The 25,292-nt window shown below is 38.1% G+C and overlaps 2 protein-coding genes across 3 annotated transcripts; one reads left to right on the forward strand and one right to left on the reverse strand.

The window, feature by feature from the left end:
* Nucleotides 1-2,926: 2,926 nt before the first annotated feature.
* LOC110001295 (CD209 antigen-like protein E) lies at nt 2,927-9,447 on the forward strand. 2 transcript variants are annotated; one of them, XM_020656762.3, is made up of 6 exons: nt 2,927-3,062; nt 5,608-5,742; nt 5,841-5,966; nt 7,095-7,234; nt 7,313-7,419; nt 7,745-9,447. In XM_020656762.3, exons 1-6 carry the CDS (start codon nt 2,987-2,989, stop codon nt 7,935-7,937), a joined length of 777 nt encoding a protein of 258 aa, XP_020512418.2. In that variant the 5' UTR covers nt 2,927-2,986; the 3' UTR covers nt 7,938-9,447. The 2 variants fall into 2 exon arrangements, with proteins under 2 accessions (XP_020512418.2, XP_029137703.2); XM_029281870.2 differs by lacking the exon at nt 5,841-5,966.
* Nucleotides 9,448-11,504: 2,057 nt separating this feature from the next.
* On the reverse strand, nt 11,505-24,008 carry LOC110004457 (SLAM family member 7). The gene is made up of 6 exons (XM_020659992.3): nt 23,792-24,008; nt 21,460-21,759; nt 16,250-16,546; nt 16,069-16,173; nt 14,892-14,953; nt 11,505-12,104 (listed from the first exon to the last, which is right to left on the reverse strand). The coding sequence occupies exons 1-6, from the start codon at nt 23,826-23,828 to the stop codon at nt 11,961-11,963; spliced, it is 945 nt and encodes a 314-aa protein (XP_020515648.2). The 5' UTR covers nt 23,829-24,008; the 3' UTR covers nt 11,505-11,960.
* Nucleotides 24,009-25,292: the final 1,284 nt, after the last annotated feature.

The following is a 25,292-nucleotide window of genomic DNA, read 5'->3' on the forward strand; positions in this document are numbered from 1 at the left end:
ACTAGAATTTTGAGGGGCAACCTTTTGGACTTTTGTGTAATGAATAATCAAATACATGTGATTTGTAATGCTTAGGTGTGCAGAAACACACTGTTTGGATGTGCACTGTCAATATGTCATATTTCTGATGGGACTTTTTATATCTTCCATACTGGAAAAACAATCATTTTTGTATTGAATGTGTATGACTGAATGTTTTGTAATTACTGGGTGCAAATCTTACGCTTTCTTTCAGATTTTGAAATAATGACGTTAGCATAGAATGACTGTACTACAGGAACAAATGTAACTTCTTTAACGATTATAACATCATATCATAAACAAATGGCAAGTTTATTGTGAAGGATGACTGTGAATTGACAGATTTAAAAAATAAATAAATAATTATGAATTACGTGATGTAACATTGATGAATTGCAATGAAAGGTAAAGGACTGTAACAGTGTAACATGTAACAGTGATAAACTAACAAACAATTAAGTGTAAGGCTGGTGCTGTATTGCAATCCAATGGAACTGTGGTAGTGGGGCTTGGCTTATGCTCAACTGCAGGGGAGTGGCTCATCAATGAATGTCGCACCTGTCTGGCCATGGGGCCGCCCTTTCGGCACTCCCACCTCCTCTCTCTCTGGCATTGACCTGCAGAACATGGCCGAGGCGTGCAGGTGGCAGATTGGGCTATTTGCCTAGCCTGCAAGCGTCTTCCCGGGATGGATTCTGGGATCAAAAAGGCAGTTCTGGATCAGCTTGGCTTCTCCCCTGAGGTCTACTGTTGTTGGTTCCTTAGCACCAAACTGGGACCAGGTGGCGTCTTTTCACCCACGTCCAGCAGCTGAAGGACGTGGCGTCGAGGTGGCTGCAGCTGGGGGAGTCTGCTAATGAGGGGCAACTGTTGGAGAAGGTGGTCATGGATTTGATTTGAGCCAAACCAGTACCTGTGGACATGCAGGCAGCTGCCACTTTATCTGAGGATCACCTCGCCGTCTGCGTCTGAGAGCATGGTTGCTGGTATCCACCTATCCAATGCCGGCACCCGCAGGAGACAACGTCAGGACAGGAATGTTGAAGTTGTGGGCAGCCTGGGCACTTCCAGAGTGAGTGTCCACCAATGGAAGTTGACCAAGTGGTCCCCATTTCAGGAAAGACATAAGCGCTCCAGTAAGGGACCAAGGGGTGGTACACCGGGGCCGGGCCATGGTGTATTCACCTCGTTGGTTTGCTGTGCGGGGTGGTACCCTAAGCCCCCACCTCCCTCCATCTTTCACAGTCCCAGCTGCTGATGTGTTCCCCCCTTCCCAGGATGCACAAACCTCATACAGCACCATAACAAGAGACACCCAGGTGTGACAGTTTTTTTCACAACCTTGCAGGCTGCCTGAACACAAAAGAAAGGTGGGATCTTCTGGATTGGCTGGGCACTGCTTGTTTCACTACACTGGATTTAACGAAGGGCTACTGGAAGATACAGTGGTACTGTAGTTCAGCTGAAAGCTGTTCAAGAGGGAGTCTAGTTATACAGTGGAGACTGGATGGTCACAGTGGATGTTGACTCTTTAGACAGCCTGAAGGTAGTTAATCATAATCTGTCTGATAGAATCTGACACCCCAAACTGGCTTTATAGGGAAACTGCCTAATTTGTATTAAATCAGTGGTTCTCAACTGGTCGAGCCTCAGGACCCACCAACTACTCCTTCATGAAAAATTGCGACCTAAAATGTCTTATATTTTTCAATCAATCAAGATTTATTTAAAGAAAAATGATGCAGTTTGGACCTCAGAAGGTACAAAGAGTGATAGAACTAAGAAACTGAATGAAACAAACTTGTTAAAAAAAAGTGCTTCATAGACTTGTTCACAGCATTTTTCTTCCAAACACACACATTCGCGACCCACCTTTGGGTCTCAACCCACCTGTTGAGAACCACTGTATTAAATAATACTGTCTTTCTTGTTCTAGGCAGATTATAAAGAAAATGTAGACTGCAGAGGGCTTGAATGAGACTGGATCTCATGAACTCTGGTCAACAAAATATTTTCTTTACAAAGATGTTGATATCCTAGAAGTTATAATATCCTGATCAGTGATTCATGTTTTTCGTAGATTGTGTCATCATGAAGGTTATTATACTAATTTTCAAATGTAACTGCAAACTAAAAAATCAACCAAAATCATAATTATGAAAATATGTAATTTCTTTCAGTCCACCAATGCATTTAGGAAACAGGCCACGGAGAACAACAGAAGAGGCCTCTTAGCTTCTGGAGGTTTTGTAACCAGCAGGGGGCAGCATTGAGTAAAAAACAACTTCTATCATTCCAAAAATCATTATGAAAAAAAACTTGAATAAAACAACTCAGAAAAAAAGATATAATGCACAACACATTTATAAATAAATAGAAAAAGGAAAGATTTGACAATAAATTGAATTTTTATAACGGTACGGCTTTATTACTCTTACTGTATGTCCATATGTTATCTATTATTTTATTATTATATTTTATCATTATCTTTCATCAGAATGTATCCATCTGTACTCTATAAATGTTATTTAATCACATAATTAACGTAATCTTCAACATATAAACGTTGTTTCAATATTTAAACAATAAAAGCAAGATGACACAAATCCAGTTTTAAAAGACAGCGTACAGACGGCTGAATATTTCATTAAAGAAGGTTTGAATGCTCGACAAATCAACGTTTAAAGTATAAGCTCATATAAAGAAGCAAATCACTTTTTGATTTGAAAAGGTGTGTTGAAATATCTGGGATGAAATTTGGTATACACTGAGAAAAATTAGATTTGTGAAGATTTTATCTACATTCTTACAAATATTAACACTGATTGTAATATAAGGAACAGAAACATCTGTGTTTCCCTCTTTTCGCCTCACCATCTATTTGTATGACTGCAGGTAGGCGAACATTAAGACAGACAGATAGTCAGATAGACTGAAGGACACCAGAGGTGACGGAGCATCTGTGATGGAGTCAGAAGAACAGATTTATATCAACATAGAGGAGCTGAAGGGAGACAAACGCTACAGACCAGAGGAAACTGGTAAGACAGTCAAATCAAAATATAATGTTATTTAGCGGGCTCCTATAGAGCTTGTGGCTTGAAGATTTGAAGCTATTTAAAGAAAAGAGAAAATCAATAAAAAGAACACTAGAGTCATTCAACTCAGTATATACATTCCTAAAAGGATATTTAACAAATCTGGAAACATGAGTAGATGATACAGGTTTAGATGCAGCTAAAACACTCGACTGAATTTCTTTCAGAAGGTTGCCCAAAGTTTCTCTTAATTTTTTGTGAAAGCACATAATCTTTCTACGGAAGCCATAAAAGGCACATTTGTTTACTAATTTTCAAAAGAAGTTTTGTGAGAAAAATCTTTTTATGTGCTCCATTTCTTTTTTCATGCACGATCTGGTCATCTATTTTACTTTTTTCTCGGTGTTCAAAGAAATCTGGATTAGATCAACAGGATCCAGATACAGACTTTAAACATCACCAAATACAAATAATCTTTTCTCTAAATGGGATAACTATATACTGTGTCCACAGAGGGCACCAAAGTCCACACAAAAAGAAAGGTGAACAGTTTAGTTGTTTTTACTCAAATATTTTATGTTTTTTATTAATATTTAGTGAAATATATCATATGGACAAAGTGTTTAACTGTTTGACCTTTGTTGAAATTCAAATGATTTACTTCAGTATTGGGCCCAGGGTTTCTTTTCTCACTTTCCTCTCAAGGCTTCCATAGTTTCCTGACAGAAAGCTGAATCAAGCAGTCACTTCATTTAGATATTTGACAACATTAATTGATAATTCATACATTTTAAAAAATTGAAGCAGAGAAACCAAGTTTCCCTCGACTTTTATCAAACTTGTCTTTCACAGAAGAATATATTATAGTCTCATATGAAAGTGAAGTGAATTCAATCAGGTAAATTGGTTTACGTTTTTTCAAAAGGTTGCTCTCAGTGTGGTTTTAAATCATTTCTTTCTCATTTTACTAAAACTGTGAGGTGGGTCACTCACGCCAGCCACAACGAAAACACATAAAATGATTCAAGAAATTGTTTTTACTTCAAACTTCTTGGCTTAGATCTAAGAGTTTCATTAATTTAATATTTAAAGATAATGAGGTTTGGTTCTTCAATGATGAAATATAAAAGAAGTTGAATAATACATCAGTAAACCTTACGAGGTCACAATAAATCAAATGTTACTGAAAGAAGGTTTGTGTTCTTAAACTGAGCATCAGGAAATAGTCAACACCGCAATAAAATAGATTTTCTTATTTTCAGTTAAATATGAAAAGAACATTCCCATGCTTGTGATGTCAATTTTTGCAACTTTCCTTTAGAAATAATAACCCGCATTACGTATTTTATCAAGGCAGAAAACAATCATCAGATTTGAGATGCCACACTAGCTTTCTATTTCTCTAAACGGGCCCCTTCCAAACATGTCCAGACAGGTCTGCGGTTCCTTCTGTGAAAAAAGAAGTGGTCAGACATATCATGTTTTGGTAAAACCACAGTCTTTGTGTAGCCTCACGCATTGCCACAAATGATCCCTCAACATTTTGCTTTCATATTTTATTGTTCTTGTTTAAGAAGATGTTCTGTGCATTTCTCATATTTTTCAACATGCAAGATTTAATTTCAACTTCTCTAAATATAGATGCCACCAGGAATACACTGATCCTAGGTGATCCCAGCGAAATGTATTCAATTTTCAGGAGGAAAATGTAATACAAATTTTAAATCATTACAAAAAAAAAACATTAGAAAGATGTATGATAAAGGTCTGTTCTTGAATCCCTAAGTCACAAAGTATATGAGGACGTAAAAATTAACCTTGAGGATATCTTATAAAATTGAATCAAAAAGCTGTTCTTTCAAACAGTATTCAATTAAAAGCAGCTGTGGGGATCTTTCATTTACTGCTGTCGTTAGGTTGATCCGAAGTTAGGTTGAGACTGCAAATCCAATATGGATGCGGCCGTCTCATTTTCTGCCTATGTAACAGACGGGTCAGGGTTCGTCCAGTAATATTTACAGTCTATGATTAAAACTAAACTTATCTGAAAATTGAACACTAGGAAATGAATCACCATGATAAGAAATGAATATGACAGAAACCTTGTGTATTGGATTTTATAGTTTGAAACATGTCCCATCTGTTAACATGGAGGAGGCAGTGAATATGACCTATACTCTATAGCTCTAAATGTTCTTGCTACACTTTTTGGGGAGCTGTCATATTATTAATCTTTTTCAAAAGTCTATTCTAATATTGAGAAAAACGTGTCCTTATTTTTCGTACACTAACTTTAAGTAGCTCACTTTAGACTTTATACCACATAAAAAAACATTGATTTATTCATCTGTGACTTCCTTTTCCAACCTGAAACACATCTGAAACTAAATAAAAAATGAAATGATCAACCCTTTCATTAAGATGTCCTTTTACGCACAAGCATTGAAATTCCATGACAGTAGTCATTTTAATTATTTTCTTTCTATTATGTCTATTATGCAAGACCTATGAACAGGAAGATGCCTAACTCATGTCTGTGCACCTGCAGGAACCAAGCCCGTGAGAACTGATGCTGTGGCTGGAAAACAAACTGAAACTTGGCCACTTTTTAAAGTTTCTACGGTTTGTCTGGGCCTGCTGTGTTTCCTCCTTCTGACCACGGCCATCGTAATCAGCATTCTCTGTGAGTTTTTTAAAAGACAAAAGCTGAAGTGGAGAGAAGAAAGAGGAAGAAGAAGGACAGATTGTCATTGTGTTCTGCTCTTTTTCCTCTCCACTTAGATAAAAAAGACTTTAATCAGTTGTCCAGAGACCTGGCCAATCACACAGCAGAGAATCACCGGCTCCTGGTCCAGTACCAGAACCTGACTGATGAAAGAGACAAGTTACAAACCAGTTTGACTGTTGGTGAGGATTAACCTGTGTATCAAATACAGAGAAAAATGTTTATTGGGCCTTTTTTTTTTTTGGCGCCAAACAAACAACAAAATTTAACTTCATCTCTCACTTTTTCACAATTTTCAACCAAGCATGAATTTTTACATGCTGAGCTTAGCATGTTTCACAAATTCAAACTTAAATGAAACTGAGAACAAGTAAAGCCAGTCCTCTCAGTAAAGCACAGAATTAATTTAAACGTTTTGTACGTTATTAGTATTTGAAAAGAGAACAGCAAACATTAATGTCAGAAAAGGTAAAAATGCATCCTATTGAGTTCATTGTAGTAGCATGGGGTTGTATGTAAGGTTGGTTGGTCTGTCCACCCACCATATTGACTGAAACATATTAATAAGTCAAATATTTATTGCCATAATCACTGATTGACTGTTCCACGGTGCACAGAGGATGATTTCTAATGATTTAATCAATCCCATGACATTTCCTCAAACATGAGGTTCTGATAACTGAATAAACGATGTGTTTATGACTAAGGTTAAGAGACCCATTAACTGCTCACATGGCATAATCATTAAGTGGAGCCATTATTTATTTCTCCCCTAATCACTGGTTATGACTACAATAAAGTTCTAATAGTTCAAATGAATGGCATTCCCATCTGCTTCGGCTTTCCTTTTAGATCTTTAATCAGCTATATTTTTGGATGCTCTAACGACTAAACAGTGAACAAAATAACCATTTCACACTTGTAAATTTGTCTTGTCCCAGTGAACATGCTAGCAAGCTTCCACAAGCTCGCCGCTAAAATAAGCCTGTCAAGGCCACTAGCATGGATGTGTACTCATTCTAACCACATTCTAACATGCTAACAGTACTGAACAAAGATGACCATCATGACCCGCTTATCATCTTCAGTGTGAGCTTGCCAGCATGTTGAAATAAGCATTTAGATTAAAGCATTTGGACAATGAAAGTTGTAAGTTGGTTCATTAACTTGACAAAGAGTAATTTAGATAGCTTTTCTACAGCTTTATTCATTGACTTTATTTATAATTGACTGATTCTTAAAAAACGTATTTACAGCTGCATGTTTTCATTCCCTCACATATTCATAAGGTGATTTGTGTCTTTCCTCAGGTAAGTGCCCTGATGGATGGAGGAGATTTGGTTGCAGTTGTTACTTCTTTTCAACATCAGTTAGCACATGGTCTCGCAGTAAACAGATGTGTCAACTCCACGGAGCAGACCTGGTGATCATAAACAGCCAGAGCGAGATGGTGAGGATCTCTTTCCAGAAATGTGTATTGTTGTATTGGACTTTTGAAGTGTTCATTATTTTTTTTCCCCACTTTAAGATGTTTCTGAATAAGGTTAGAGCTCATTCAAAGTTTTGGATCGGTATGGATGGTACGTCATCCAGCTATAGTAACAAGTGGACTGATGGATCATCACTTAAAACTACGTAAGTGTTTCTATAGATTCAAAACTTTAAAAGTCTTATGATAATTCATGCAAATTCAGAACATAACACACCATCATATTCAAATGATAAAAGACATGCACAGTGGTGTACACATAAAGATCTCCACTCATATTTAGCATTATTGATATCAGCGCTGTCTCTTGGTTTTTATCCTGGTGAAGTAAAACATTGCAGAAACAAGTAAACCATGATTTAATACATAAGAAGCAATATGATCAGATTCTTATATGATTCGAATCATGATGATAAAATTACTAACATTTTCTCTCTTCCTTCTCTTTGAATTTATACGACTTTGTTGTAGGTACTGGCAAGATGGACATCCTCAAATAAGCCACATGAGATATTCGCCTTCCAATCAGATTTGTGCAGCTTTTAACAGCTTTGCAGTTGGTTCGTTTGTGAGGAATATTAAGTCATGGACTAGTGAGTCCTGTAACCTATTCCTATGGTCAGTTTGTAAGAAAGAGGCTGACATGTCCCTAACGTCCTGGTAAACTCAAAAGACATTACAAAGAAAAGTTTAATTCTCGTAAATTAATTCTGATCGAGTGCTGCTCATGATTAAGTGACGTTTCCCAATTAAAACTAAGACCATTCATTGTAAACGTGAAATATTAAACATGTATTAAATACACTTTAGGTGACAGGCTTATTCTTTAAATAATTGGTAAATAATATTAAACGTAGATGAATAATTTTTTATACAGCATCAACAGCAGTAGTCCTGTCAGGGGACTTTAATGGAATAAGACAAAATAAACAGTATAGAATAAATATATACAAATAATAACGGAAAATACAGTATGTACAATGGCTTACATTTATGTAGCAGAATTAAGTCTATATAGAAAATACATTTAGGCTGGATGCATATAGCTATACTTGACTTTTTCTTTTCCAAATGACTTTTTAAAGGTTAAAAAATCTTATTCCAGACGTGTTTAAACGGTTTCAGAACTAATCAGAAAACACATCACATGACTCTTCAACCTGGGGATGTGCATGCTGGAGTAAAGTAAATGGACTTGAGCTTGTAGAGCGCTATTCTAGTCTTCTTCAGGTCAAACCTATACACATTCACAGACAGCTGTCTGGATTGAACCCCACACCTTCTGGATAAGAGAAGACCAACTCTACCACTGAGCCACAGCTGCCCAAAGATCTACCATTTACTGTATATAAAGTAAAGCCAAAACCATGTCTAAAAAACATTTATTTGATGTGTATTTTGATTGAAAAGTTTGACCCATGTTCCATCAGTTAACATGGAGGAGGCGGAGCTTATGACCTAAACCACAGCCAGTCAGCAAGAGGAGCTCTCAATATTTTTGCTTCCCTTTTAGGGAGCTGTCTTTTTATCCATTATATATTTTAAAACAGTCTCTCAACAGTATGGACAAACAAAACGTTGCTTCATGAAGGGCTGATAACTCCAGTGAACATGAAAACTGCCAAATTAAGCTTTTGAGCACCTACAGGCTGTAGCTTTGTGAAAGGGCTCATCGTTTGACAAACTAATGAAATTAATTATTTATCACTTCACTTCCACCGAAACCATAACAGACTATCTTGAAACAAACACAGTAAGCCTCTAAAGCACACAAAATCTGACTCATACATTGATGTAATTGTCATCAATTATAATAATAATATAATTATAATGTACAGTAGTTCACTTGATTAAGGGCATTTATTCTTTTCTCTTTATTATTCTATGTTCTGTTTCATTAAAATATTTTTTTGGCCTCCTCATCCTCACCGTGCTTGCGTTCTGATTCAGCCACCAGGGAGTGCAAAAGTCAAAAATGTAATGATCCAGAGCCTTTACATGGATGAATGAAGATGGAGTATCAGTTAAACATACTCACATACGAACAGTGCTGCCTTTGTCTACTGTCTTCCTCTTCCTCTTTCCGTTAAAGGAAACCATTTTTTTTAACAGCACCTTATCTTCAGCACCTGTCATGCTAACCTTATTAATAAATAACTGACATATGGTGAGCAGATGGCACCAACAGTATTTCTTTGTCTTGTCACACCTCACATGCAAAGTTATCTTACAATACAATACAAACTACAAAACTCTCTGGATGATAAAGGGTTTCAGTACAATTCTTATATTTCGAAACACTGGTCCTTCTTTTTCATTTTACACATCAATAGGTGTAAATGATTTAAAGGTACCATCCAGTAGATTTGTTAAGCTAGCAGCTGCAAAAACGACTGCAACAAAATCCTGGGGGGCAAATGTGCCTGTCAAGAATAAAGTCCACTCAAAGTGATTGTTTTTGTCACAAACAGGCTCAGATTGTTATTCTTGTGTCCTTAATGAGACAGACCATTGATTGAAGGCATTTTTTTTTTACAGCAGATACAGCATTAGGTCCATTGTTTTCTTCACCCCACACTAAACTCCACTGAGACTAATCATTTCATTATTCGTTTATTTAACACTGCTTCATGTGTAAAATACAAAGTTGCCATGCATACAGGTGTCTAGCTGTGGTTAATTTGCAAACCCTGTCCCTGGCTAAGATTTTAGGATTAAAACAGAATCAAATACAGAAATATGATGTGATCCTAGACAAATGTTGACATTCTAAAGTCAATACAAATAAGTGACTAAAGTTGACCAAACAGTCAAAGAGGAAACAGTCAATGCTCACACACTTGCTTTAGTTTCAGCCAGTGTTTTACTTCTAAACAAAATGCAGCTCTGCTTTTTGGTGCTCTACAGTTTCCACCCTTTGGAGCCAGTGTTCTTATTACTTTGCAGAACACAGAAATGTTGGTCTACCGCATCCTTTACCTGTTACTTTCATTTTCTCTGAAACTTGAAATGGTGCTTTGTCAACGTCGTTGTTTTCCTGTACGTCATCCATTCAAGAAACTAGAGCTGGTCCCTCAGCAGGGCAGAAGAGGTTATAGGTGGGTACTGTTTAGTCTACACAGGACAGATGCTACTCTCTCTGTGCCACCAATAGAGCTCCACAGGAATGAGTCCTAAATCCGTAACGTAAGTTAGCATTTGAGCGCCAAGGGGTCTATCGTCTAAAACTCAACGGGGATTTTGAACGGGTTTGTGGTTAACGCCTGAAATAAGGTCTGTGGTTAACACAAGCTGAAGAGATGTTGGTGTTTTGTTAGACCACATAAACTATGTTAGGTAATACCCCCACTTGTGAAGTTGGATTTTTTTACGGTTCTTTAAAAAGGCGGTTGCTAACAAGTGGCTAAATGTGACTACAGTGGTTGTCGGGGACATTAAACGTCATCACGCCAGACACAAAACGCCTACACTTCAGAAATGTGCGTTTGCCACAGAGCCATGGCAATGCTACTTCCGGGTTGGCCTACAAAAATACGTCATTTGGTTTGTTCTCTATAAGGCTTCATGGTTTCGATAACAAAGCTCTTATGGATTCTCTTAAACTGAGAGATCGTTGTTAGAACGGGAGCTGATAAATGTACACCTGTTAGTTCAGCTGAAACTAGTTACCACAAAAAATATTCACACATAATAATCCTTTAGGCTCTGTAACTGGCAAACTCAATTTGAGTGTCAGTGTCATGCAAAGTTCAACAGGCTGTGTAGTCCTCTAGGGGGTAGTGTCCACACAGAGTCCCTCAAAGTTTAGTTTCAACACCATGAAGCAGATCATTCACAGTGTTGTCTGGAGGCCTGTACTTTGAGGAGAGTTCAACATAGCCACACTATGTTTTGGTTATCTCGCTTCACTATAACCCTAACGAAGGAGAGCACGCTAAACGTTCCCACAAAGCTTGTTTTCAACACGATCAGACAACCCAGAGTTTCTATGAGCACATCTCAAACAGCTTACGACCAATCACAAACACGGAAATACTGTCATATTTTTACAAACTCAGAGCAAACTTTGATACTACAATATATTCATTTAAACACATAGTCCAGAAAAGTCAACACAGCTGCATTTCCCAAATGCAGGAAGAAGGAGTGATATTCTGTCCTCAATGTGTTGTGTGTGTTTGCACCAATCGACAGATAGCTAACAGACTTTTGGAGAAATCAAGGGCTGGAGTCAAGTCAAATGCTCTTTACTGTTGTCATTATTCTCTTTCGTTTTTAAAAGTAGATGCTATTAAAACAACATTTCATGTTCCACACAAACAAAGGCAGCTACAACGTTTTGGTGTACAAAAATCACATTCCAAAGAATAGGCCAATATTCGAGCATAACTTGTAAAAGAGTTACAAAAATATAAGCGGCTCACTGCAGCATAACAAACTGTACTGGTATAAATGCAACAAAGTTCTTCTAATCAGAAAGAAGAGTGTTAATCATTTCTGGCTTATTGATGTACTAATGATGTTTGATCCTCACTGTGCACCAACAAGAATGTTTCTTCATAAGCCTTGTGGCACTAAAGACACTTTTCAGAAAATTGAGCACATATTGTGTAATGACCTTGAATACAAGTAGCTGCTTGATATTGAAACACTGATAGCGTCTTCTGTTTCTGGATCACTAAGCTGCTCATGCATGTGGGAAGTTTGTTGTTTGGTCATAAACATGATCATCTGTTTCAGGAGGAGACAGGGGATGCTGCACCAGCTTGTAGTACACCGATGTTAAGCCGGGGTGTTCATCGGGTTCTGATGAGTCTGGTAAATGTCTTCCCTGGAGGCACAAAAACAAAAGAAGTGAGCAAGGGCATGAAGAATTAGAAAAAGATACTTTCTGCTGAAGCTCAGATGTCTGACCCGTCTTCAGCTGTTCCAGTTCCAGAGGCTAATTATAGACTTTATTTAAGAAGTCAACATAGCAAAAGTCTGATTATTATTTGCTTCAGTTCCTATTGGTATTGAACTATTCTAATTCAATCATAAATAATCTTCATTAAATTTGAGGGGGATGGAGACATTTCTTTTTACTACATTACCCCCCTATAGACTGGTGTGTAACAGTGACTTTTGAAGACTTTAGGTTAAGGAGAATTCTTGTAGAGTCTACACTACAAACTTCAAAATCAGGAAAAACTCTGTGAAGATACTGTATATTACTACCATTCTTTAAGATGTAACTGTACAAGAGTACATGGATTTCATGAAAAAGAAAACACCAATACTACCAATATTAATAATGCAATTAATGATGTATGTGTGTTCTGTCTTTTTGATGGTCAGACTATCTAAGCGATGCCATTACAATTCCTGGCAGCTCTCTTCTCGTCTTTTCCTGCCACGTACTTAACTCTTTATCTCACAACCTGCATTACCGTTTATATAATCACTGGCCCATTTCCTCTCATTCCCCGCCGGTTGTCTGGTTTGCACACGCCCTATGTTTCATCATTAGAGCTGAGAGCAGTCTGCTTAACTTCGCCTTCTGAACCACTCAGCCCAACAATCAAACTTTGTGTCCTTACGTGACTCTTTTGAAATGTTTTGCCTGTTTAATATTATGGTATTGGTCATTTCCTGTGTCATTAAGGAAATTGAGACGTTAGCGTTATTTTTAAACTGTCTGTCTTGACTTCTTGGTTCAGGCCTGTAAATCTATGAGCTACTCAGCCCAAAAATTATTTTCTTAATTTTCTGCTGCAAATTCAGAAAAGGAGCCACTTCCACAATACATTCAGGGGCGAATGACAAACAGCAAACATGCCACAAGTTGAGACAATGCAGAGTCTAAACACACAAAGAAGGAAACATTGGAACTCTGGCATACACAGGACCATTTCACTTCACACAGTGCCTCATGTGACCTCTTGTGTTACGACATTATGAAGTATTGCTGGTGCAAAAAATATCTGAATTGCCACACATCCGAGTCATAGTTGCATTAGAATAGCCTAACTAATCATGTCTGGCAGATATGTAGACATAGTTTGCATGCAGCCAGCTTCCACTGAAGAGGATAAAGATAAACACATTAAAGACAACACAACAAACTATTTGAGAAATTTCAGTCTGGTTTCCGCTCTGCCCACAGTAGAGAAACAGCTCTGGTCAGGGTCACAAATGACGTGCTGATGGCAGCTGACGCTGGTTCTCCATCTCTCCTCGTTCTCCTCGATCTGACAGCAGCATTTGACAGCATCGATCACGCCATCCTCCTCAACCGCCTTCACTCTGTCATTGGTCTTTCTGACTCAGCCCTAGACTGGTTCTGTTCATACCTCACTGGAAGAACCGAACATGTCTCACTTGGAGACAAAAAATCCTGGACTCACCTTGTCACCTGCGGTGTCCCTCAAGGATCAGTCCTCGGCCCCACCCTGTTCAATATCTACATGCTACCCCTTGGCCGCGTCATCAGCCAACATGGAATTTCATTCCATTGTTATGCTGATGACACTCAAATATACCTAAAAACAAATCAAACCCCCTCTGCACCCCTGCCACCACCTGCCTGGAGGAGATAGAGTCGTGGATGAAGAACAACTTTCTCAAATTAAACAGCTCCAAAACAGAAGCGATTCTACTTGGCACCCCACACCAGATCAGGTCATCTCCCATAACCACCATCACCTTTTCTGGCCAAGTCATCCACCTCTCTCCAACCGTCACAAACCTCGGCTTCAAAATGGACCATAAACTGAACTTTGAAGCCCACATTAAACATCTGTGCAAAAACTCATTCTACCACCTCAGAAACATTGCCAAACTCCGCCCTACACTCTCCCTGTCAGATGCTTAGAAACTCGTCCACGCCTTTGTCTCCTCCAGGCTGGACTACTGCAACGCACTCCTCATCGGGATCCCTAGCAAGAGCTTCCAGAAGCTCCAACATGTCCAGAACAGCGCTGCTAGGGTCCTGCTGAGGGTGCGTAAATATGAACACATCACACCCATCCTTCAGTCACTACACTGGCTCCCTATTTCATTCAGGATTCAATACAAAGTCACCCTTCTCACCTACCAGTGCACCCATGGAAATGCCCCCCTCTATCTCAAAGAACTCCTCACCCCACAATCCTCCACACAAAGTCTCTGCTCTGGAAACACCAAAGCCCTCTATCCCCCCAGGACTAAACTCCACACCATGGGTGACCGGGCCTTCTGCTCCTCTGCTCCTAGTCTGTGGAACGCTCTCCCCGAGCAGCTGAGGGCTCCACAGTCTGCTGACGCTTTTAAAAGGTCCCTAAAAACCCACCTTTTTAACAAAGCCTTCTGCTTGTGCTTTTAGTTGTGCTGATTAAATTTGTTTCTATTTCTTTTCTTTTTTTCCTGTAACAATTTGAGATTTTTTTTGCAAAAATATAAAGTGTGTTACAAATTAAATGTATTATTATTATTATTATTATTATTAAAGACATGTTTGACATCACATGCAAAGTGAGTTATGCAGAAATGATATATTTACTTTGTGGGAGGTTGATTCAAACAGACATGTCAATGCTAACGTTGCTTTGCATCTTACCGTTTAACCGTCTTACCACCCAGAGTGTGTGTTTGTACTAACCTGGCTGCATCTGTCTGCGTTTATATGGACATATGAGTACACCACGTCAGAGTATCTATTCACTGAACATACAGAGAAACAAACAGTTAGAGATGTGAGGTGACATTTTAATTTATTAAAACAAAAACCGCTGAAGATTTGCAACAAATAACGAAAAAATGTCATTAGAACAAAGAATAAAAGAACAGTTTGCTGATGTTTAAACACAAATCATGTCTTAATACAGACATCTTATCAACATCATCATTTGATCTTTTAGGAGTCAAGAAGAAACACATTCTTTTAGAGTTTTTAAAGAGCTTTACAGAAAAACACTTTGATAAATGAGCAGTCTAATGCTGTGTTCATCTCTTTGGTAACACTGAACAGATCCCGACTTTTACAACTATTGCATGCATATTGTTGAGGAAAACTTCCTTGTTGAAATCTGTCATTTCTTCGATTACCCTTTTGAGCTCTGGGAGGAGAAACCATAGACTGTAAAAAGAAACATGCACCCAACTGCTGGCTGGAATCAATAAGACAGTTGAGCTCAATCAGAGCTCTTATAAACAGCAGGAGAGCTTTAAACTCATTCTGCTTCAACCAGACATGTTCTCCTTTGCCTGTCAAGTTCGTCTAAAGTGAGTTATTCTTTTAGGTTTATCAGTTTGATGAATTCATTTATTTGAGCTAATTTGTAACCTAATTTTGTGTTTTAATTTATGTCCCCGCCCCCCGTGTTAAAAGATTACATCAACTGTGTTGAGTTTGATAATTTCACTTGTTAATTGGGAAGTTATTTTTGTTAGAATTTCTAGAGACATAGAACTGACTAGTTATGTACCTTGTTGTCTTTGTATAAACAAAAAAATCATCACCTTTGCTTTTGTGTAGAACCTGCTGTCACTACCTTTAATATTGTTGACTCACAGACCTTAATTAGTGTCTCTAAGCTTCAGACCTCGTGGTTTATTCTAAAGCTGCATGATGTTCTTTTTTAAAGGCTTCCACTTTGTTAGACGTTATTGTGGCCCTGCAGCCAATCAGAATCAAATATACACTCAGTAGGAGAACTCTAAAATAAAGTATACGTTTTGACAAGGTTACCAAAATATTTAGAAAAATCTGTAAAAATAGATGCATAAATTTAATTCCTACATGTTTTTAGACAAAGATAATGAAAACGTATACCTGCCTTGTGTTTGTATGGTTGACTTCTTGTGTTTGAGGACAAACCATCTGATGAACAGGGCAACAAGTACAACAATCACGGCCAACACGATAGAAATTATGATCATATCTGTCAACACAAAACATTCATGATAAAAAAGTAGAACAGGTGACAGCTATTATGTGGGAGTTAAAATAAGTCTTACAGCGTCCAGTGTTGGGGTCACTCTTGCTGCCTGAGTTAAGTTCCACACAGATGTTCCTAACATCGACATGAAGAGTCTTATTTTCAGCAGGGTTGGCTGCCACACATCTATAAGATGATGTGACATCATGTCTGTGTACAGTGAGAGGCAGTGAGAGAGCAGAGCTGCTCTGGTTGATTATTTCCTCGTCTTTGTACCACAGCAGAGTCGTCTCTTCAGTCTTATTCACCAAACACAGAAAGGAGCAGCTCTCTGCGCTCACGTTCACAGCTTCCACTGCAGGAGCTGCTACAGACTCTGGAGAAGAAAGCAATGGAGAGTTAAATAAGAAAATATAATTAACATTTAGACTGAGCACTCTACACTTCAATATACGATCATAGTTATATGAGTCAACAGAATAACATATTCTGGGGGATTTAATGTTATAACTTCATTAACTGTAGCCTACAATACAAGATGCTAAGAATCTACATCATTTGAAATGTAAGTCTTTGGTTTTGGCTTTTTAATTAAATGTATTATATTTCTGGTGGATTTTCCTGATTGTGTTCACTTGCCAATGTTCTCACTAAGTTAACAATCATTTTGCTCGAACTCTTCAGGATTTAAGGAGGTTCCTGATCGGAAAATTGTTTACATTTTTTGCCTTGAGCTCACCCGATGGGGGTGGGGGAGTGTTTACACCACCAAGACAGGAGTATCAATTGGCAGGAAGAGCTTCACTTAACAACCACTAATGGGGATTTCACACTTGAAGAAACCCCCTTGTAGCCTAAATGTTTCCATATGAAGTCAGGTTGAACTGATGTGAGAACGCAGCAGGTAATTCTCAGCAAACTTGACCGCTGTGCTCAGCTTGACGCAGATATGCTTTCTCGCTGTGCAAGACCATGACAATGAACGGTTCTGAGAGCGCTCACCACACCCTATTTGAGAGGCACTTGAGAGCCGGACACTAAGAAGTTCCCCTTTACTTATAATGCAACATCTTTCATGATTGTTAACTTGCCTCCCAGGTGCAACTGTTTCCTGATTAGTAATATTGAAACTCCCACGCTTCATTTAACCAAACAAATGTAGCTGCTACAACAGGTTTGGGTGATTTTCATGAACCTCTAAAACTGAAGATTGACATAATGTAAAGTGAACAACTCAAGTTTATGTTGAGTAATGTGTCCAAGAGATAACAAAACAAGAGTTCTATTGTGAGGCTGTTTAGATCTTTTACACTATGACGCTGTCCATCACTGTCCTCCTTATCCTCAACCTCTCGGACTTCTCCTAACACACCTCTACTCACCTGTTTTGACTTCTTATCACTTCTTTGGTTGACTGACCTTCTCTGCTCACCTGTATTCACTTCTAAAATCAGCCTCAATGCAATTATAGTGGAACATTGACTATTTTCTCCCCTGTTATTTATGTTGCTTTATTGTTTTTTATTCTTCCCTTTGAGTTTTTAAAACTTAAATGTGGACCTGCCTGCTTTCTTACCTCACCTGTTATCAGTATTCCTGCCTGTACATTTTCTTATGTAGAGAAAATCCTTTCATGCAATGTTCTGCTTTTTACCATCTGCATTCAGGTCCTTTTGCTGTTAAAAGAACCTTCCAAGTCAGACACGAGTCTGTAGGAGGACATGAATGTTGATAATTCATGTGCTGAATGAATAATCCACTGTTACACACCAGTCTATGGGGGGTAATGTAGTAAAAAGAAAAAGTCATTTCCAATCAATATTTATCAATAATTGATGTTGTACTTGGCAAGAATTTTAGTTGGTGGTTTACCGTAAAAAAAAGTTTAGATGCCTAAATATATGATAATTAAAATATCTGGCTTAATGTTTAGTGGAGACCAGTCTGAAGACAATTTTTAACCATTTTGATGTCCAGCTGGCAACAAATGTGGGAGTAGATAAGCATAAGTAGTTTTAGCATAGCTAGCATACTTCTTTTGACTGAAGCTGTTCTTCTACCCCGTGCAGACAAAATGTTAAGACCACCATGTATCTAGTGGTGATTTATTTGCATAGGCTACGCGTGTCCTTATTCACAAACATTTTGAGAATACGCTCAGAGAGCTTGCAACTAAGCCAAAAAGAAATCTGGGAAGGAGTCCTAGAAAAATAAGTTGCCTACAAAATGTTTGAAAACAACACGCTTGTGCAGTAACTTCCAATAGTAAAATATGATGCTCACATGATAGAAGCACATCTCTAGTGAGATCTACAACAAATATTATACCTGTGTTGGGGTTGTATCAAGTCAACTTTGGTTATATTCTTTAATAATTATACTTAATTATTAATAATATAAATAAAATATCATTAAACTATGTTTAATCTCGTTTTGGGGCACCAACCTGTAATCAGGTAAATATAACCAAAATATCACTCAAATCAGTCTCAAATTAGTTATTTAATTACTAATATTATTAATAATGAATAACTATATTTAATAAATTGAAGGCGTGAAATCCGTACACAAAGCCTTCGCACCCAGCTTATATCACAATGTAAATACACCAGTAACCACAAACAACTGCTCTCTTAAAATTATAACAGAATTTATTTAAACAAAGCAACATCAATCCAAAATCAATGAACTTAATTAAACAAATAACTATTATAAACTAATCTAAGCAACAAACATTATCAAGCAAAGGCTTGTGGAAGGGGTGTGAATGTAGGTGTGTGTGTGTGTGTGTGTGAGAGAGAGAGAGAGAGAGAGAGGGGGAAGAAGAAAGGGGGGAAGATGGCTTCGTACCCTCGTGGTCGTTCACGATGGCGCAAACCTAACAAAGACCTGGGTGCGTGCGCGTGTGGATGAAAGGGAGAGAGAAGGGGGGGAAGATTACTTCGTCCCACGTGGTCGCCCTTCCGATGGCACACACCTAACAAAGGCCTAAATGTGGCCTTAAGGTCTAAAAGAGACTGAGTTCGGCCCTACACGATCTGTGTCTCTGAGGCGTCTGGATAGCCGCGAGTGTATAGATCTCTGTGCGTAATGGCGCGGTGGTGGAGTTGGTCTCCAGATGTACGTTTACACAGGAATATGTGTGTATGTGTGTGCGTAGAAGGGGAAATAAAAGAGAATAAAAGAGAAATGCGTGCCTGAAGAGGCCGGATCACAGTCCGACTCCCGCGCCACAACTCGGAGTAATTCCCTTCATTCACAGAAACAAACCAATAGCCGAATTCAGGTTAATACAGCTTACACTGGCCTTTCTGATCAGAAGAGTAATACCCGGTTATAACGCTGTTACGCTAAACACATATAGGACGCAGCGGTCCGAAACAACAAGAGTTTTAAACAGTTAAAACTCAGGACGCAGCGGTCCAACAAAGATAAAAATTACAGTTTCTGCTTTGATCAACAATTGTTAAAAACACTCTCTAAAGCTAATTCTGCCCAGACCTAATTAAGCCTCACTTGTGAATCGCTTTGTCCGCGATTGGTGAAAGGAAAAGAGCAGATCTTCTGTCCGTCCTGGTGCAGAGGCGTCTGATGGCGGCGAGGGTCCCTTACGGCGAGAGCGGCTTCGTTGGTTCTCCGTCGAGTGGAAAGATGTCCTTTGATGTCCTTTCGTTGCAGGACGGAATAAGACCGTTATCTTTCTGATAATCTGTTATAGTCTGACGCTCTCCGAGAAACTGAGATGCGTTCACTGGACAATCCGAGCTCGGAATTTAGAACACTGCCGGCCGCGGATTACCTGCGCGCCAAAACTTAAAACAAAGGAAGATTGTTGCAGGAAACAGGAGATCTTCTTGGGTCTCCGAGCACCGAAGGTCAGCGCGTGAAAGAGAGCGAGCAATGGAAGTCTTGGAGTTTTGTAGCCTGGCCTGCTCCATGGGGGTCTACCTCAGGTCCCCTCCAATGAGGAGAGAGAGGTTCCGGTCCCCCCTTTACTTCACACGTAGGTGTGAAGTACCGCAGGGGATTCTGGGATTAAGAGTCCTTTTAGGCCTCTTTGTGATCTCAGTGAATAACTCAAATGAGGCTTTTACAGAGGTGCAGGCCCAAGTCCATTGTATGACTGTTCTAAGCCTGCGTGGCCCAACACCTGCATGATCCGATCTGTATCATTCAATGACTCATTGTCATTCAGTGTTTGGAGAACATCTCCACGTATGTCTTTCAGTCATTTTCTCCTCTGCTTGAGAAACTCTTTAGCATCTGAAAAGAACTCCTCACTCATTTTCACTATGCTCTTCACGGTTAAGATGCATCATGTATAACTTTTATGTTACCATGTTTAATATTAAGGGGAAATTCTTAAAAAATAATCTAGATTCAAGACATTTGCTTAGACTTTCATCACCAGGAGCAACTCTTGGTACTGGGAAGCTTTATGAACACAGTCCATTAAGTCTAAGTGCAGCTTGAGGTCAAACATTCCAGAGTGAAAGCTAGATGTAAGGAGGGTCCGTGTGAAAGGGCTGATGCAGGATGAGCTGACAAAATGAAATACTGGGTCAATAAGTCATTAAGGATTACATGGAGAGTTCAGCAAGTGGTGAAAAAACACCATGTGACTCTCAAAGTACAAAGCAGAGAGCTTCCAGAACCATCGTTTTATTTGAATTGTCCACATAAAATTCTTTTATAACATAAATATCCAGTCTGTCTATTTGGAAAGTCCACCAGCTATTTGGTCAGTAACAATCAGACCTACAGAGAGTTCATGCCTTCAAAGGTTTCTTAATGCAAACACTTGGTGAGATGACTTGACAGTCATGGCACACTCATGCTGCTAGTCTCAGTATTTTGTTCTTTACAGTTATGTTACACATTTCACTTTTAGACTTTATTGTCCCCAAGGGGAAATTCTTTTCCACAGCACCGTTACTGTCCAAACAGACAAGTCCCACCAAAAAACATTCATACACAGAAAACAGAGTATAACACAAACAGAGACAAAAAGTCAAGAGACAATCTAAAATGTATGTGCTATTATAATTCCCAAGACTCAGCTGCTTGGTGTCTGCACTGTTTATATGTTAACTTCACTGTTCAGTCAGCAGAAAATCCTTATCTTAAAATAGATTTAGACTTCAACAACCAGTAGATATCTGACTATACCCTTTACAATTCTGTTTTAAACCCTTGAGTTGACAGTGCTAGCCAATGGGGCTAGGATGCTAATAAATACATTTTACCACCAATAGACTGTTCTACACTGGAAAAGTAAATGTTACTTACCATATACAGTGAGTTTATGTCTTATTATGGAACTACTTCCTTTTTTAGGGTCAATACTATAAACACCAGAGTCATTCCGCTTTAGTCCTCTGATTTTGAAAAGACCAGTTTTGTTGTTCCATAAAAGTCTGTCCTTGAAAGGTTCCTCAAATATATCTATTTTTTTGTCCTTCACTTCAGCAATGTTACTTCCTTGAAATATAAAAAGTCCATTCTCCAAAGGATCAGGAAAAGTGATGAATCCTCCCTTAATGCCTGACTGGTGACTCTTCAACTTTACATCAGCAGATGAGACGATCACTGTAAAGATATAGAGAGAGGTGCAACAGTTTTAGTGAGTGTATGGAGGGGATCCTCTGACTATTTCCTCATCAGAGTTCAACAATACCTTTCACAATCTTTAAAAAAATGTTTTAGAAGAGGGAATCCATTTCTTCAATCATTTCTCCTGAAGGTAAGTAAGGATTCATTCACTTGATTGTGATAGACATCAAGGTGTCCAGTAATTCTGAATAACGTACACATGGTAATTTGTTCCAATGAAACTCTGTTTCATTGCCACAGTAAGTAGTTTGCTCTGGCAAAATGTATTTGCCTATACACAACAAGTAACCATAGCAACAAGGGAAAAGTCAAATAATCTATTGACAATATTATACTTTGTTTTTTATATCATCTTGTTAGGATGATGCAGGAATTTTATGAAGTAAAGAGAAAATACAATTCAACAACAATTTTAAATTTAAATACTAAACTCTAAAAAGATAATAGCCTAGAGGAAGAGGTAGCAAGAAAGTAAGAAGACAATCATAAACTTCAGCCTGGTGTTAGGATTTTGAGTTGAAATGTGTTGAGTGTGAAAAAATAGCAATTTTTCAAAAAACCTCTCTGAGTTGCCCTTTTTCCGTATCTTTTTCAGTTTAAGATTTTTTTTCTTAAACCACTGAGAGATTGAGGGGACTTGATTAGACTTCCTGCCTGCATGTAAAGGATGTAAAAGATAAATTGTTTAGAGGTGAATAAGCTACACAACGAGGCACCAAAAGGGCAGATTTAAATTTTTATCATTAACATTTTGGCCATAGTCTCAAAATAGTTACGCCAGAGGTTTGATAACTTTGACCATGAAGAAGACATGTTATTTAAGTTGCATGGGGATGTTTGAAATCTGTCACACTTTCATTTCAGACAACCTGGCTTTAATAAAGAGAACCCTTTTCAGGACTGTATAGTACCTAGTCGAGCAAAGAGCGCTTGTGTGGGTCCTTAAAGCCCTTTGCCAACACTCCTCTGTAAATGTCATGCCTCCCTGCATGAACCCCCATGAAGTAGTAGTAGATGTACAGATCTTTGAGATCAGTGACCTCTATCAAGGATTAAGCTCGAGTAGAAACTTCCCAAGGTTGTTTCAGATGCAAGATAGTTAGGAAAGAGGTAAACTGCACAGTGTCTATATTTATAACAGCATTAAAAGGGTGGACGTCACTTGAAGGTCTAGAGCCAGAGGGGTTGAGCGAGCATAAATTGCAAGACTGTGACTCAAGTCCAAATCATGGATAAATCACAGCCTTTATTTTAAAACATCTTGATAATGACTTGGGAATAACAAAAATGATGGATAGCTAGTTTACATTTTTAAAATAGTTCAAATCTTTTCTTTTTAAGTGTTTGACATGTTATTGACTTTGAATCTTACTATAATGCCGTAAGCTTTGTAGCTAACAGCTAAAGTTTTTTACAAGCTTAGTTAATCGTCTATATTACTAGTAAGCATTGTCAGAGATAGATGCTGCCCTTCTGATGTATATTATCAGTAATTATTGGACAATGTGTAGGCCTGACTTTTGGTCACGTCAGCTCATCTCACATTACATACACATACAAATCACTACTTCGGGATCATGTAAGCAGTTTAAATTGTATTTTTTCTGCTCGGGTTTGACGCCTGCCTTCATCACAGACATCAGTGTGTGTCGCTCTTCAAGACATGCAATCAGATTTATGATCATGGAAAAGGTGTACCTTAAGGCTCCCTTAGGTCTGTTACTGTTATATATTTTTATTAAGGATCATCCACAAATTTGTTCCAACTGTCAAATTAGACAAAAATAAATAAATAAATTGTCAATTGTTTTACAGTGTATTTTATACATGTTGTTGCTCTGCATCAATTCTGTATTACTTTCTTGATGTGTAAAACCGTTTGTAGGTGCATTAGATGAAATAATCCTCTCGTACAAACAGAAAGGTGTTTAGTTGAGTTTCTCATTGTCCAAGACGGGGGTAAACATCATCATCTTAAATACATGCATCACTTACTGTGCCAACTTACAGAAAAAGATGAAGATGATCGTCATCTGCAACTCCATTACAGTAACATGAAGACATACATCCTGTGATCAGTAAAAGCTGCTTTTATCTGACACACAAAGTCCCTCGGTCCTCCGGTTCCAGATTACCTGGACAAACAGGGAAGTTGCTGATCACAATATTAGTGAATAATAGTCGATTGAGAGCGAGAGAGAGCAAAGAGGAGCAAGTGAGAAGAGAGAGAGAGATTGAGAGTGTAAGAGAGAGAGAGAGAGGGACAGAGGGAGGGGCAATTAAAGAGACAGGGAATTCTAATTTCATGTTACAGCTTTATATTACACTAAAACTTCTGCAATATATAAACAAGACCAAATAGATTTTTTTCATTTCATTTTATTTGCTAATTCAACACTATATTGTTAATTTTTTTCTTGTTTTTGCACCCGCTGATGACAAAGTGGTTTATCTACACTTGTATTGTCCGTTAGACAAATAAGTACATCAGTCTTAAACTGGGACTGTTTGAAAATGTATCAAAAACGCCTCACAGTGGAATTAATGAAATATGCTAAGACCGGCCAGTGATGAATACAACATTAATATGAGCTAATATGCCGTTGACAGATAAATATATTTATGATCCTATACAGCTCACTGTCTTGATTCAGACTAAACATGGAGTAGCAGTGGTCAGTTTTTATTTTTAATTTGAGGTTGTCTTTAATCTTTATATCATGTAAGCAGTTTAAATTGTATTTTTTCTGCTCGGGTTTGACGCCTGCCTTCATCACAGACATCAGTGTGTGTCGCTCTTCAAGACATGCAATCAGATTTATGATCATGGAAAAGGTGTACCTTAAGGCTCCCGTAGGTCTGTTACTGTTATATATTTTTATTAAGGATCATCCACAAATTTGTTCCAACTGTCAATTTCAACTTTATGCAGATGATAGAGTATTTCCACTTCAAATCAAATACATACAACCAGAGATGACCAAAGTGCTGAACAGTAAAATAGGATGAAGAAACATACACATTCGACCTTTGGGACCACAGGAAACTAAGAGGTGGAATGGTGGGCGATCTTAAGGCACTGAAATGCTTAGGGGGCTAAAAAGTGTGGCTTCAGTCTGGTCTTAAAAATGTCTAAAGAAGGGGAACACTTAATTACTAAGAGGTAAGTAAGAATAAATCTGTTTTTAATTACAGTATAGGACAGCTTTTGCAGCTCAATGCAACTTAAAAATGTTAAGTTGATGTATAATGTCACCAATTTCTTACACAGATCATAAATCATTTATAGTAAAGTAAAAAAATGAGTTTGCAGTAAAAACTTTTACTTGTACAGTAAAAACTAAACAAGTAAAATGTACTTGTTACTGTAACATACAAAAGAGAGTTAGTATCACTTAAGGTTTTTGATGTAATGAGTTTCAACTATTTTATTGAGTTGTTTGGGTTTTACAGTGTATTTTACACATGATTTTGTGTAAAAACTACTCACAGTGGAATTAATGAAATAT

This window comes from Labrus bergylta, chromosome 1 (genome assembly GCF_963930695.1).
Source record: "Labrus bergylta chromosome 1, fLabBer1.1, whole genome shotgun sequence".
Lineage (NCBI taxonomy): Eukaryota > Metazoa > Chordata > Actinopteri > Labriformes > Labridae > Labrus > Labrus bergylta.

Excerpts from the sequence above, each read along its gene's own strand:
- LOC110001295 (XM_020656762.3), top strand. The coding sequence starts at position 2,987 with ATGGAGTCAGAAGAACAGATTTATATCAACATAGAGGAGCTGAAGGGA. Across the intron at positions 3,063-5,607 it reads CTACAGACCAGAGGAAACTG|GAACCAAGCCCGTGAGAACT; the intron begins GTAAGACAGTCA and ends GTGCACCTGCAG. Across the intron at positions 7,420-7,744 it reads GGATCATCACTTAAAACTAC|GTACTGGCAAGATGGACATC; the intron begins GTAAGTGTTTCT and ends ACTTTGTTGTAG.
- LOC110004457 (XM_020659992.3), bottom strand. The coding sequence starts at position 23,828 with ATGGAGTTGCAGATGACGATCATCTTCATCTTTTTCT. Across the intron at positions 21,760-23,791 it reads GATCATCTTCATCTTTTTCT|TGATCGTCTCATCTGCTGAT; the intron begins GTAAGTTGGCAC and ends ATATCTTTACAG. Across the intron at positions 12,105-14,891 it reads ACGCAGACAGATGCAGCCAG|GGAAGACATTTACCAGACTC; the intron begins GTTAGTACAAAC and ends TTGTGCCTCCAG.